The sequence below is a fragment of the Pygocentrus nattereri genome, chromosome 15 (assembly GCF_015220715.1).
Source record: "Pygocentrus nattereri isolate fPygNat1 chromosome 15, fPygNat1.pri, whole genome shotgun sequence".
NCBI lineage: Eukaryota > Metazoa > Chordata > Actinopteri > Characiformes > Serrasalmidae > Pygocentrus > Pygocentrus nattereri.
In genome coordinates this window covers 3,818,239-3,831,850 of record NC_051225.1, presented here as the reverse complement: position 1 = coordinate 3,831,850, position 13,612 = coordinate 3,818,239, and the positions used below count along the sequence as shown (strand labels likewise).

Below are 13,612 nucleotides of genomic sequence, written 5' to 3'. Positions count from 1 at the left end.
GATGACCACCCCCCCACCCCACCCCCGTATCGATGAACAGCAGTCTGTTTCGTTTACATACCTCGAGAGAAAGTTCTTCAAAATTTATTTATTTTTCCAGCACAAACTGTGGGAAGACAACCCGAATTAAAGGGCCCATATCATGGAAAACACTACGGGCCTGAAGGCAAATTAAAGGGCCCAGTTCGTGGAAAACTGAACATTCCAGACAAAAAAGGTTTTTCCACTATGCAAATGGTTTCTGCGTTTAGTTTGCAATCATAACGAGGATCATAACCTCAGCCCACAAGTGGAAATGTAACAGCAAAAACAGCCCGTTTTGAAGTCAGTGTTTTTTGTGATGTCACAAAAAGCAACTTATTTGCATATGTCCACCTATTCAACATACAGCCAGTTCTGAAGTTGCTGAAGTTATGAGCGCTGGCTGCTTTTTGAATGATACATAACAGCCAGTCAGAATGGAGGTCATTTACATATGAGTCTTAAAGGCGCAGAGACGAAAACAGCCTGTTTAGGTCTGAGGGTTGAAGAGAGGATGGAAAATCATGTAACAATGACTTGTTTTTGGTAGAGCAGGAAGTGCAACCAACTTCTATGACTGAACTTTGGAGGCATGCCTGCAGATTCTTAGAGAAGCAAAGTGAGTCTCCTGAAAAGAACAGAAGCTGTAAACGAGGTGAAGAGTGACTCACTGAACACTGAAACAATATGTTTAGCTGTTCTGTTAAAAATGTTTTCCTGACACTGAAAATCAAACAACTAGTTAAGTGATACTTTTTTAATCCCACAAACGGGGAAATTCCACCTCCGCATTTAACCCGTCTGTGAAGTGAAACACCACATACACACTAGGGGGCAGTGAGCACACTTGCCCGGAGCGGTGGGCAGCCCTATCCACAGCACCCAGGGAGCAGTTGGGGGTTAGGAGTCTTGCTCAAGGACACCTCAGTCATGGACTGTCGGCTCTGGGGATCGAACCGGAAACCTTCCGGTCACAGCGCCAGTTCCCTAACCTCCAGCCCACGACTGATGTCCCAGTTTGACTGGAAATTAAATAAATGAATGGTGGTCTTTGACTTTTGCACAGTACTGCCATTTACTAAATATGCTCAAAGTAGATGGTGCCCCCTTGAAGTCCTGCAGCTCGGCGATTTCCCTTCTAAGGGGTCCTTACGACAAAAATCAAACCACCTTGAGACAAACATTTACGTCCATTTTACCATCTTGGCTGTAAATATGTCTCAGTATGTGCTGATTGTCCGAGTACAGGCCATAAAATAAGACAGACTGTTCTCTGCTTTAAGCTTTAGCTCAGCCGCTTTTCTCGCATCTCCAGCAGGAAACTTTTCCTCAAAAGTGGAACAGTTTCTTGTAAAACGTCTCAATGTTTGACTTTTTACGAGGCTGAAGTCGCTTCTCATTCACCAGCTTCTTGTTCAGATTAAATGGTGCCCGAGAAAGTAACTGCTGCACCCTTTAAGGTGGACCGGGACAATTCGAACAAGAACGAGAACCCGACTTCGCGACTTTTTAGTGTTTCTCATTGCAGATTAAACGTATCAGGAAACCAGCTGGAGTGATTATAAACACTAATGAGTCCATTCATCTCCAAATAAATCGATGTTCGTCTTAAATCTCTCTTTGCCTTTTTCGTAGCTACTAGCTAAGCGAGACCATCTGCACGCCAGTCTTGGGTGAATTAACAGTCATAGGCTACATTAACTCCAGGGTTTAAGACCATTTAGTGTTAAAACTGTGTTGGAGCTTTATTTTAGTGTAAAAGAGCTGAATTAGAAGACCAAACAAACCATGCTGGACTCCAGCCCCCCAGGACACGACTTGGGCGGCTCCTCTGGTCCAGAGAGAGGTCTGTGATTTGTTTATATGCAAATTAGGCTGTAATATTTGAATATAATAGTAACACACACCAAAAGTAAGGAAGCCAACTGTTTAAGAAATTCATTTATTTAAAAAAAAAGTGCAAATAACCTAAAAATGATACTCGTCATTTTTCCCCTCAAGATGTTTTGAAGATGATGATCAAAATACATGTTAATTTAACTGACAATTGACTTTGAAGGTGAGCGGAGGAGCCAGATAGCAGCAACAGAAAAAAAAAAAAAAATTAAAAAAAAAAAAGGACACAACGAATGACGCATAAAAATTAAGTTATGATTGGAACCAAAAAGTGGTGCAAAACAAAAAAAATCTCAAAACATTAAACAAAATGCACAGAAATCAGAGCACAACACACCCTTACTCTACTGTCCCAGGCCTGCAGTGAAAGCCCCACAGAAGAAGCTCTGCTCAGCGGGTGAGGATCAGTAGGTTCTCCTAAGACTGAGGATTGTATGGAGCCACACTCTGGCGCTCCAGCCGTGTCTACAGTTCATCTTTAGCAAGTTTGTCATCGTCGTTCTCTTCGTCCTCCTCCGCTGGGCTGGGCTCCTCCGTGGTTTCCTCCTCGTCCTCGTCCTGCTCGTCCTCCTGCTCCTCGTCTTCTTCCTCGTTATCGTTGTCTTCATCCTTCTTGCTCTTCTCCTCTTCTTCCCTCTTTTTCCTCTCCTCCTCTTCCTGCTTCTCCTTCATTTTCTTCTCTGGGCCCTGTTGCGAGATGCAGAGATGCATGCGTGTTATGTGTATTACGTTACATATATACGTTAATTCCTATAGAATTCTGCATTAACACACGTGAGGGAACGATACAGCGTGAGATACTGGCAGACGGGGAGAGGCCTTCAGCACATATCTCAAGGTATGGCACGACCTTGAGGGTATTATTTCATTATCGGTATTTATTATGAGAATTTAAGACAATAATGATACAAAAACTGTTAAGCCATAAAGTTTTTTTTATAAAGAAAAGGAGCTCAAATCTTCCGCTGTTGCAGAGAAATGCAGCTAAATGAAGAACTGCATCACAAAATCTGCACCGGAAAAATGACACCTTGCCGAGAAACTTCTCCAAGCTTCTATATAATTAAATGGTGAAGATGTAAACCAAGTCATTCAGAGGTTTACGGTTAAACGCTTCGTACTAGAGAAACCTGCAGAGTCGGTACTGTTCACAGTGGTGGTGGTAGGAACCGGACGTCTGAAGAGATGAACTCCTCAAAAATCTTCCCCACAGAGAGAGAATGACCAGATGATACTGCACGATGCGGTGGTTTTCCAGTAAGTTGAGACATGAATGGTGTTTTCTTTTTTTCACATTTAGCCCTATTTTACCATCAACACTGCATATAAAAACTCAGGAGACACGTGTAGGTTCACTGATGGTTTCTGCATAGCCGTGTTCCCATCGCCACCACCACTGTAAAGAACTCAGAGTCAGCAAGTTTCTCCGAATGACTTTAATATGAACCACTGAATTATGCAGAAAAAAATTTTATATATATATATATATATATATATATATATATATATATATATATATATATATATATATATATATATATATTAGTGATTTTCTGGATGTCAGTGTGTTTGTTTAACCATTTCCAAGCCTCTCCTCGAGGAAGCCCAGTGTTATATGTAGTTATAAAGCAGCAAGACGTGCTGCTGGAGCAACAATATTGTCTTCACTGTTAATTAGCAAACGCATAAAACAAAAACAGCTAAACCTAAAAGCTGATAGCTTTTAATGGAAATAGTGACCATAATCCGAATAATCGACTAATCGCTTCAGTAATCGACAGATTATTCGACTGTTTGTTGCAGCCCTATTGTTCGTAGCACAGAGATGTTTCAGTTTAAGTCTCTTCTCTTTGTATTTCTCACTTTGTTTTGTCTGCACCGTTTTTCGTGTGTATATAACGCTGCCCTGCTGTAGAGCCATTAGCTGAGCCTCACCACAAGCATTTCAATGCACGAATGTCCTGACATGTCGCGCAAATGACGAACTTGAAACTCGAAACTCGATGGTGGCCACGGAGCCAAGAACGAAAATCATCAGACTCTTTGGACTCGGTGTACAGTTAAAAAGAAGGAGCGCAATTCTGCTCATATTACTGCACAAACACTCACTGGTCAACGTAGGTTACTACAGTCAAGCACCAAGAATGAGACATATATCCAAAGACAAGAGGTCACTCGTTCTAGGTCTGGTTACTTGGAATAGAGACATAAGTCCTACTGCTATGTGATCAGCTTTATTGTGGTTGTTAAACAGTTTGGTAACACTTTACTGTACGGTGCTGTTCATAAGGCTTTGACACTTTATGACACTTTATGACACTTTATGACACTTTATGACACTTTATGACACTTTATGACACTTGTCATGGTAACTGACATAAATGCTAATAAATGCTTATATATAGAGGCCCAATCCCATTTTTTAGTTTTACCCCTTGTTACTGAGCTACAGGGCAGTGGTTGAGATCTTCCTCTGAAATGAGACCCTCTAATAAAAGAGCATCACTTCATTAACAGCTACTGGCGCCGCTCTGTAGGCGACCCTGCGCGTCTGCAGGGACGGCAGAGGAGGGGAAAGTTCAGCTCCTCACTGCTGGGCTTTAGTTACATTTAGGGCTCAGACGCCTTCAAAGAGGGGGGCAGTTATTTATTATCACCCCCCCCCCCTAATTCTTCAGTGATATGAAGCTGAAGTCAGAGATTCTCCAGGTTCTTCTTTGAATTTCCCTGCAATCACAACCATCCCGTTCCACCTTAAATGGTGCAGCAGTTCCATTAAGGTGGAACAGGATGCTTGTTATGAGGAAAAGGACCATAACACACTGAAACGACATTAAACTAGTATAATACAGTGGAGAAACTTCTCGCATTTGTGGGTTTCTTTGGTCACTTGCGCAGCCGTTTGGAGGGCCATGTAGCCCTAACACTGCGCCCTACCCCTCTAATCCAATTCAACAAAAATCAGGACACCTACACACAAAACGGTGGGGGGTCCAGCTAAAACGGGCATATGTAACCTTCATAGCGGATAACACCTATTGGAGTAAGCTCTTATAATCACTTATGCTGGGTTATGTCTGTTGCCATAGAGCCATATGAACATGGTTTTTGTTTATGGCTTATTGTCGTTGCCCGGCTACAGGCAGAGTAATGAGTTTGGCAAGCCATTATCAGGAGATCCTGACAGAATGACACTCATCCAATCACACGGTGAGGCTGGAGCTGGCTGAAGTGTAACATGCAACGAATTAAAAAAAAGGTTTATCACGTTAGATTAGATACAACTTTGCCACTTCACTGGCAAGAACAAAAGAGCATAAATGTGCAAAATAAATAGAAAATGATGTTACCTTGGTGGCTCCCCACGTCTCTTTCCCAAACTCTTCTGCCTCCTTCACGTCATCACTGATCAGGAAGTTGTCAAAAATGGTACCGGATTTTACCTGCGAGGAAACCAACGTAATTAAACTCGCATTTTAGCTAGAACTGTGCACTTTTGCCAAATTCAGTCAAAACATGAACGCTTAAAAGCATCACTTTGTTTCTAGATGGTCACCATCAAGAATGGGACACCACCCCCCTTGAACCCCGGACCCACTATGGTGGTTGATCTTAAAATATGACGAGGAATATTAAGGACTTCTTAGTGAGTACTTGTAATGTAAGAAATGCAATTTATGTAGATATGAGAGTGAGAATCTGGAGTCTGGGTCGTTTTGGGATGAGGGGGTACTGCACATGTGTTCTGCTGGGCACCAGCAGTACAAGAATGCTGGCTGTGTGTAGGGCTGGGCGATAAAACGATAATTACTGCGATATAACTTTTACATCGCGATGTAACTGGATAGGGCGATAAGAAAGCTTTCAAAATTGTTTCTATATAATACACCACTCTCACACTCTCACGTTCAGCCAAAGCCCTGGTGGCGTTTTCTCCTGCGAGGAAAGCGACACTACTCCGCTGTCGCCAGAAGAGGGCGCACTTCTGGGTTTTTCGCCATGATTACAGAGGGAGGGGGCCACGAGCAAAATGAGTCATTAGAAATGGTTGAAGACGATGAGAAACTAAACCGTTTAGGACCGTTTCTGGCCACTTGTTTAGCACGTGTATCGGGATAGTCGAGCCTCGTCACCAGGCAGCTAAACGTGATGTTTTCTTTCTTAAATTATGACCGTTACAAAAACTGCGGCCGTGTTTTTCCAGCTGGTAAAAACGGCTCACCAGACACTTTCTCCCACTGTCCCATGACAGATCTGTGAAACGTTCCACTGGTTGGTGAGGGTTTGTCTCATGTTCTGACCATAAAGGACAGTTTAAAACAGCAATTAACCACCCAGGAGCAAAAATCAGCCTTTAAACCTGAGAGAAATAATGATTTTATCGCGTATCGATATCGAACGAACCTAATCAAAATTTTGTTTATCGTGATAACATTTTTGGCCATATCGCCCAGCTGTAGTGTAATGCCAACAAGTCAATGAACGGATTATTCTAATATACTAATATTCTGAAGTTATGAAACTGTACCTGCCACAGATCTAAACCGATAACACCAATGTTGTCGTATTTGTAAATGGAATCGTCCGGCGTGTGTTCGGGGTTATCGATCTCGGGATGCACCCATGCTCCTTTGTAGTTGGGGTTGTCAATCTGTTTGGGTTTCCATTCACCCTGTAGAAATAAAATAAATAAATAAATAAATAAATAAAACAACATGAATGACTTGGACTTTCTGTGGGTTATTTGAAAGAGCCTTTATTCATAAGCAGTCCCACTGGACTGCTGTGTCTTACTGCTTTGTAGCGCTAATTAAGCCAATATCTATCAAGTAAATAAGGACACAGTGAAGAACCAATTTAACTCGCTGTATCCAAATATTTATAATATATCTATTGAGATTGGGACCTGATTCTGGAGGTTCAAATCAGAGGAAACTTCACTGCAGATCTTCAACTCAGATACAGATTATGAATGTAAACCAATTCATAGAGTAGAAAACATGCATCGTTCTTAAGACAGCAATCCAATTACTGTTCAATTCAATTAAGTTCAATTAATATAATATTCCCTTATTTTTGCCCGTTTTTCCCCCAAAATGAAATTCTGAGGATATATTTAAACAAACTTTTCTTGGTTTATTGTTTTCTATTTGCATAATCGCTGCATTTTTATAATAATCCAATTGTACCGTAATACTTTAATCGAATCGAGGCGAAATGTGGAATCTCATGATGCACTAAACGGTTTCCGAATGGATCATAATTGAGTTGATTTGCACTGATTTGTAGTCAGAGATTTGCCCCCCACTGCCTTTTAAACTGACGTCCTACCTTATACTCCGGGTTAGGAATCATAGGTGGCTCCCACTCTCCATCCATGTCTTCATCCCAGTCATCAGGCTTCTTGGCATCAGGATCAGGAATGTTCTCTGGTTTATCCCAGTCCTGAAGCAAACAAAAATGGTGAGTTTTCCCTTTTTCAGGAGATTGTTTTCATCTCTGGAACAGCCAGGAGGCGCTGTAAAATGTGTGTGTGTGTGTGTGTGTGTGTGTGTGTGTGTGTGTGTGTGTGTGTGTATAAAACCCAGCAAATAAACAAATTGTGCACTAAAAACTACTGAAAAACATCATTATTTCCACTCACAAAATCAAATAAACATAATTTTGCTGACCAGAGGTGTTCAAACTTTTGCATTTTTACAAAATTTTTGCAACTTTTACAAGTGCATGCATATATTAGGCTTATGCTTTAGTGATATGAAGCTTATTATTAATTCAGCTAAATCTACAGTACTCACAGATTTTAATATAAGCATATTAAAGATGCGCATAAAGCCACTAAAGTCCATTTTATAAGTGCTTATAAAATTAGAATGAATTTGTACCAACACAGTGTTCAAGCTGGAGACTAATTCATAGCGACCTGGTCTCTAATCCCTGTTTAAGAAAACAATGAATGGAATATATAAAATCAAAGGCACTTCTGACTGTGAGACAGTAACAGCAGATAGGTAAGGCTGACCTCTGGCTTCGTGTCCTCGGGGTCATCGATTTTAGCGCGGTCGTCCCAGTCTTCTGGCTTCTTTGCCTCTGGATCTTTGATCTTTTTCGGAGGAAGGAAGTCCCAGTCTTCCTCCAGAGAGCCGGACTCCACTTTCTCATTGTTAATTTTGACCTCGTATGTCTGATCGGGATGGAGGATGAGGGTGTACAGGTGTGTGTGCTCATCGTCCTGGAAGGAAAAGAGTAAAATAATTGCTGATCAATTCAGTCGAAAGGCTTTTTTCCCCCCTTTATCCACAATGGAATTCTGCTACGAATCCCAAATGAAATGGATCAGTGCTGTGAAATGGACTGATTACTCACTTTGCATCGAATTTCTTTCTTGATGAGATGGTTCTGGCCTTTGTAGTTGAAAATAACGTGCACTTTCTTGGTGCTGTAGCCACAGATATCCGGGCCTGTGGAAAGTGGAAATGCAAAACAATCAGTTCCCCGTTTTAAACAAACTGCTAAAATAAAAACGCTTAAAATGTGGAGCGTGCCGGGCTGATTTGGGACGTTTAGCAAACGCGACAGATTTTTTTATGGCATGCCGTTAACAGCAGGGAAGCAGGATGACGTCAGAATCAGACCAAAAGGGCTTAAATAATTGGTCCCACTTTATATTAAGTGTCTAATAACTGTGTAGTTACACATGAACAACAGGGTTACACAAGTAACTTCACCCGTGTATTAACTTCAGTTTTGCCTCATGTAATTACACAAGTGCTACTTCTACAGAGGAACTTTCCTGTAGCGGTGTGTTAAAGTTACACTAGTTAAGTGTTAAGTTAAGTGGACAGGTCCTGTGTAGCTGTTATGTAGGTCATAATGCAGTGGTCATATATATGGTCATCTCTTTGGGGGGAAATGCAACACATTTAATTAATGTCACATTAGTTGCATGTTAAGATGAGTGGACGTCTGCTGTTCTGTCACATTACAGACTGGTTTAAAGCTGAAACTGGTTACAGCTTCACAGCACCAGCTACATAAATGCTGGTTAAATGTTAGGAAAGCCGGCAGAGACAGTGCAAGTGATGTCTTCATGTAGGTTATTACACACTTCCTTTCACTGCAGGACAAAACTTCTGAAAAGATCAAAAACTGTTCCAGTCTAATTACAAACATAATTACACTTGTTATTACTCTTGTGTAATTACATGGCTGTTACAACTATGAAGCCACGGTTGCGTAATTACACGATTATTACAACTATGAAGCCACGGTTGCGTAATTACACGGTTATTACAACTATGAAGCCACGGTTGCGTAATTACACGATTGTTACAACAATGAAGCCACGGTTGCGTAATTACACGGTTGTTACAACTATGAAGCCACGGTTGCGTAATTACACGGTTGTTACAACTATGAAGCCACGGTTGCGTAATTACACGGTTGTTACAACTATGAAGCCACAGTTGCGTAATTACACGGTTGTTACAACTATGAAGCCACGGTTGCGTAATTACAAGGTTGTTACAACTATGAAGCCACGGTTGCGTAATTACAAGGTTGTTACAACTATGAAGCCACGGTTGCGTAATTACACGGTTGTTACAACTATGAAGCCACAGTTGCGTAATTACATGGTTATTACAACTATGAAGCCACAGTTGCGTAATTACATTAATCAAAGGAGGTTTCATTTTGGCTGATATTTCAAAGCAATATTTGGTGTATTTATTGTACTCTGGATGGGGAGAATGTTTAGGTCACTTAGGCACTTAAATACCTGTACTTTATTCAGTTTACTGCATTTGTTATGTTCTGTACTGGCAATTCAGGTGATTTTGTCCCCATTTCTAAACTGTTTATGTATCAACCTCAGCAGATAAGTACATGAAAACTCAGATATCGGCATCGGCCCACAATTCCCGTATCAGTGCTTCCCTCCTTAATATTTCAGTTTACTTACGTTTGTGTTTTCAACAACTCTACGCGTCACTGGGTCACTATAAAAGCGCTATAAATATATTTACTTGTAATAATTAATACTGTTTTTTTTTTTATCTGTAGTTTTAATTTGCAGAAAAAAGTGAGAATATTTATGATTTCTGGATTAGAAATCAGATCTTCGGAAAGTTCTTCAGACAAATGTGCTACCACTCGAGCGTGTGTCTGTAGTGAGCAGCGTGGCGTGTGGACCAGGCTCACCGAACATGACGTAATACTGCGAGTCGCCGTGCATTTCGGCCTGGTCCAGGTCAGCGGGGAAGACTTTCACATATCCACCGCCGCAGTCAATCTTCTGCTCGTGCTTCACCGTAAACTGGATCACTAGATCTTTACCTTCATTGCTGAAGGGCTCAAACCGGCTGGACATGGCGTAAAAGCGGGCATCCTGGCTCGTCTGTAGACCTTCGGGAACAGAAACATGAATTAGTGCACAGGGAAGAGAGGCATCATCTGGACTGTTATTCGGCGAGTTGGTGAAGACGCTGCTGATACAATCTGGATGATCCTTTCTTTTGTCTTCAGGCAATTTGCATGAGCTTCCTATTCAGATCGAGAAATTTGCTTATACAAAGCCCATTTTCACCAACGCTCACCTGCACACAAGAAAGAAACCTCACCTTTGTCCAGTTCAGCATCGCCGTAGAACTTCCCAGCAGAAAGTTTCCACTGACCGTAGTCCGATTTGTGTTTGGACTCTGCCCATCGACTCTTCCATCCATCTGCAAACGAAAGAAGAGTTTAAGACGTAAGAAACCTGTACGGAGCAACAGAACAGCTGACATGCAGAGCAAACATGAATAAAAAGCACCGAAAGCTGAATTTACCTGCCTTTTTTTAATAAACAGGCTTGAAGTTTGAATTTACATTGTTAAAGTTTCTAAATGTACGTTTTACTACTCAGTAAAGGAAATCAGCCTTAACCAAAGGATAAAGACAGGTTGGAAATGCTAATGCAAAAATGAATGATGACCCTTTTTGGTACACAAATATAAGCATATTGGCCCTTTAATCCCTGCTGCAAAAACAGCTGACTTTCATAAAGAAACCCCCGGAAAATGAAACTGAAAACTAGAACTGCACTCATGTTCGTCAGACATTTCCCAAGATACCCGGGGACGCTTTAGGGATATTTGCATTTGTGTGTTCTGCACAATCATGATGTGTGGGGGAAACATTAATAACGGTGCATTAAAGAGCTCATATCAAGGAAAACCAAACTTTCCTTGCTTTTTTGGGAATGAAAGATTTGTAACAGTGTGGGAGGCAAAGTTTTGAAATATCTCTCCCCAGTTCGCTTAGTTCATATATTTAGAAACTAAGATGCAAAAATAGGTCATTTTGTTTATATATATAAAAATATATATACACAGACACTATTATATATATATATATATATATATATATATATATATATATATATATATATATATATATATATATATATATATATATATATGGTAACTTTACATGAAAAGGAAAAAACGTTTAACATAAGTCAATGAACTTTATATACAATGTAAAGGACAACATGCCATTTTAAATTATGTCAAAAACTGAAAAAATGGAGATACACGGTTTTCTATCTATCTATCTACAGATAGATATTGTTTTGTACGTTACCTATAGCTGTGCACATAAAAAAACATACACATGTATTTATATTGCACAGAATCATATAGTATTTCATGCTAGATTTTTCCTTATTCTATATTAATATTTTTACCTTATGTGCACGTATTCCATGTTTATCTTGCTATGCTGCTGGAACACTCTAGTTGCCCTTTGGGGATTAATAAAGTGTTTTCTCCTCTTCCCATTTACATATACCCGCCTATTCAGCCAACAGGCGTTTAGCCCCGCCCACTCACACTGAAGTTATAAAGAGTGTTTCAGCTCGGACGACCGCTACACAGGACAGCCAATCAGAAGGCAGATATTTACATATATCAGTCTATCAAATGGGACAGTATTAAAAACAAAACAGAGAAACTGGAAAATAGTCATGTTTGTGGTGCAAACGAACGTCACAAGTGCACAAATAAAATAAAACGAATGAAAAAAGTAAGATATTGGCCCTTTAACGCATTTAAACGCGTAGATAAACACTATTAAATAGTGTGTTTAAACGGGCACGAGCGCGGCGGGCAGGGCGAGTCATGACAGTCACAAGTTGACCGGAATAAATTCCTCACTGCTCGAGCGAAAAAAGGTCCGAGTAAAGATAAAAACGGCCGAGCAGATGAACTTGGTGCTACATTTAAGGTGGAACTGGGGAATCCGAGCACGAAACCGGCGAATATGAAGCCGAACGAAAGCGACGATGATTTACCTCCGTCCAGAAACTGCTCTTTGAAGAACACAGTCGCGTTAGCAGCCGCGAGTAAGGCGAAAACTGCAACGGCGATTCTCATATTCGCACCGTCTGGGACGCCTCGGTGAAGATCTCGGCTTCTCAGTCCGACTCGGAGCCCGAAAGCTGCAGAAAAGCCACAGAATGAGGCGAAACTGGGCAGCAGGATCCCGGAGCTCCGCTGTTCCTGCACAGATGGCCGCGGCTCATTGGACTGAAGCTCGTCCAATCAGATCGCACCACGAGTTATGACGGGGTGGGGTGTGGCGCCATCATCCGTCTCTGCGGAAAATCCTGCACCCCCTTGTTTTCCCGCCGCAATCTGATTGGACGAACCGATGAACTTGTGCTGTCAATCCACCACATTGGGCGGAGAACAGACCTGTCTGGGTACACTAAGCTGTGCATGTGCGCGTTTTGTGGTGAATGTTAATGTGTTCGTGAACAAAGTGAGCCGCTGGTGAGTTAGAAACGTGAAAAAAAGTGAATGAAGTAAAGTCCGAGTCGCTAACCGAGCTAAACCTTTACAGAGCCCTACCGAACCTGTGCAGCTTGTTGAGTTAGGTGAGCTAAAAAGGTGCTAAAGTCGTCCGTTTACTCAAACCGGCATAAGTGAAGAAGCATTTGATGTTTTATTTTTGACGCACTGTTTAGGAGACTTTTAAGAAGACGCTTGGCGTTACATCAGGCAGACACGACAGCTACCAAAGGGTCCTAAGGGTGCAAGCTGCGCAAGGACGCAGGATTTTGCACCACAGCTCCGCTGAAGCCACCGCTTTCTCTTCATCAGAGAGACAGAGTGAAAATACTACATCACACACACACTAAACATGTCTCAGGGAAAACCAGCATTTAAGAAGTAAAGGGTGCTTTATGGAACAGTTTGGTGAAAGATCAACGAGCACTTGCCCAAAACCCTAAGATCTTTCTTTTCTGTGGAGTTAGACCTCCGCATTTAACCCATCCGTGCAGTGAAACACCCACAGACATGCACACTAGTGAGCACACACACACTAGGGGGCAGTGACCACACTTGGCCGGAGCGGTGGGCAGGCCTATCCATGGCGCCCGGGGAGCAGTTGGGGTTAGGTGTCTTGCTCAAGGGCACTTCAGTCATGGACTGTCGGCTCTGGGGATCGAACCGGCAACCATCCGGTCACAGGGCCGGTTCTCTAACCATGACTGGGCAGAAGGTGATACACTAAAATTATTCAGTGCAGTAAATAATTTCAATCTAGCACAGAGTCAGCCTTTACATTTTCTTTGAAATGACTTTATTTCAGGTCCAGACATTATTTTTTTATTCCCAGTTGTTTATTTTCTAAAATAAAAGTCTCTGTG

General features: G+C 41.6%; 1 protein-coding gene across 1 annotated transcript; it reads right to left on the bottom strand.

The window, feature by feature from the left end:
- Window positions 1-1,944: 1,944 nt before the first annotated feature.
- On the bottom strand, window positions 1,945-12,481 carry calr3a (calreticulin 3a). Its single transcript, XM_017720730.2, has 9 exons — window positions 12,251-12,481; window positions 10,539-10,640; window positions 10,120-10,323; window positions 8,284-8,378; window positions 7,940-8,149; window positions 7,249-7,362; window positions 6,446-6,589; window positions 5,268-5,360; window positions 1,945-2,604 (listed from the first exon to the last, which is right to left on the bottom strand). The coding sequence occupies exons 1-9, from the start codon at window positions 12,330-12,332 to the stop codon at window positions 2,383-2,385; spliced, it is 1,266 nt and encodes a 421-aa protein (XP_017576219.1). The 5' UTR covers window positions 12,333-12,481; the 3' UTR covers window positions 1,945-2,382.
- Between the last annotated feature and the right edge of the window lie 1,131 nt (window positions 12,482-13,612).

Coding starts and splice junctions, on each gene's coding strand:
- calr3a (XM_017720730.2), bottom strand. CDS start 12,332: ATGAGAATCGCCGTTGCAGTTTTCGCCTTACTCGCGGCTGCTAACGCG. Junction 5,361..6,445: donor TCGGTTTAGATCTGTGGCAG/GTACAGTTTCAT, acceptor GTTTCCTCGCAG/GTAAAATCCGGTACCATTTT. Junction 2,605..5,267: donor AGACGTGGGGAGCCACCAAG/GTAACATCATTT, acceptor ATCTCGCAACAG/GGCCCAGAGAAGAAAATGAA.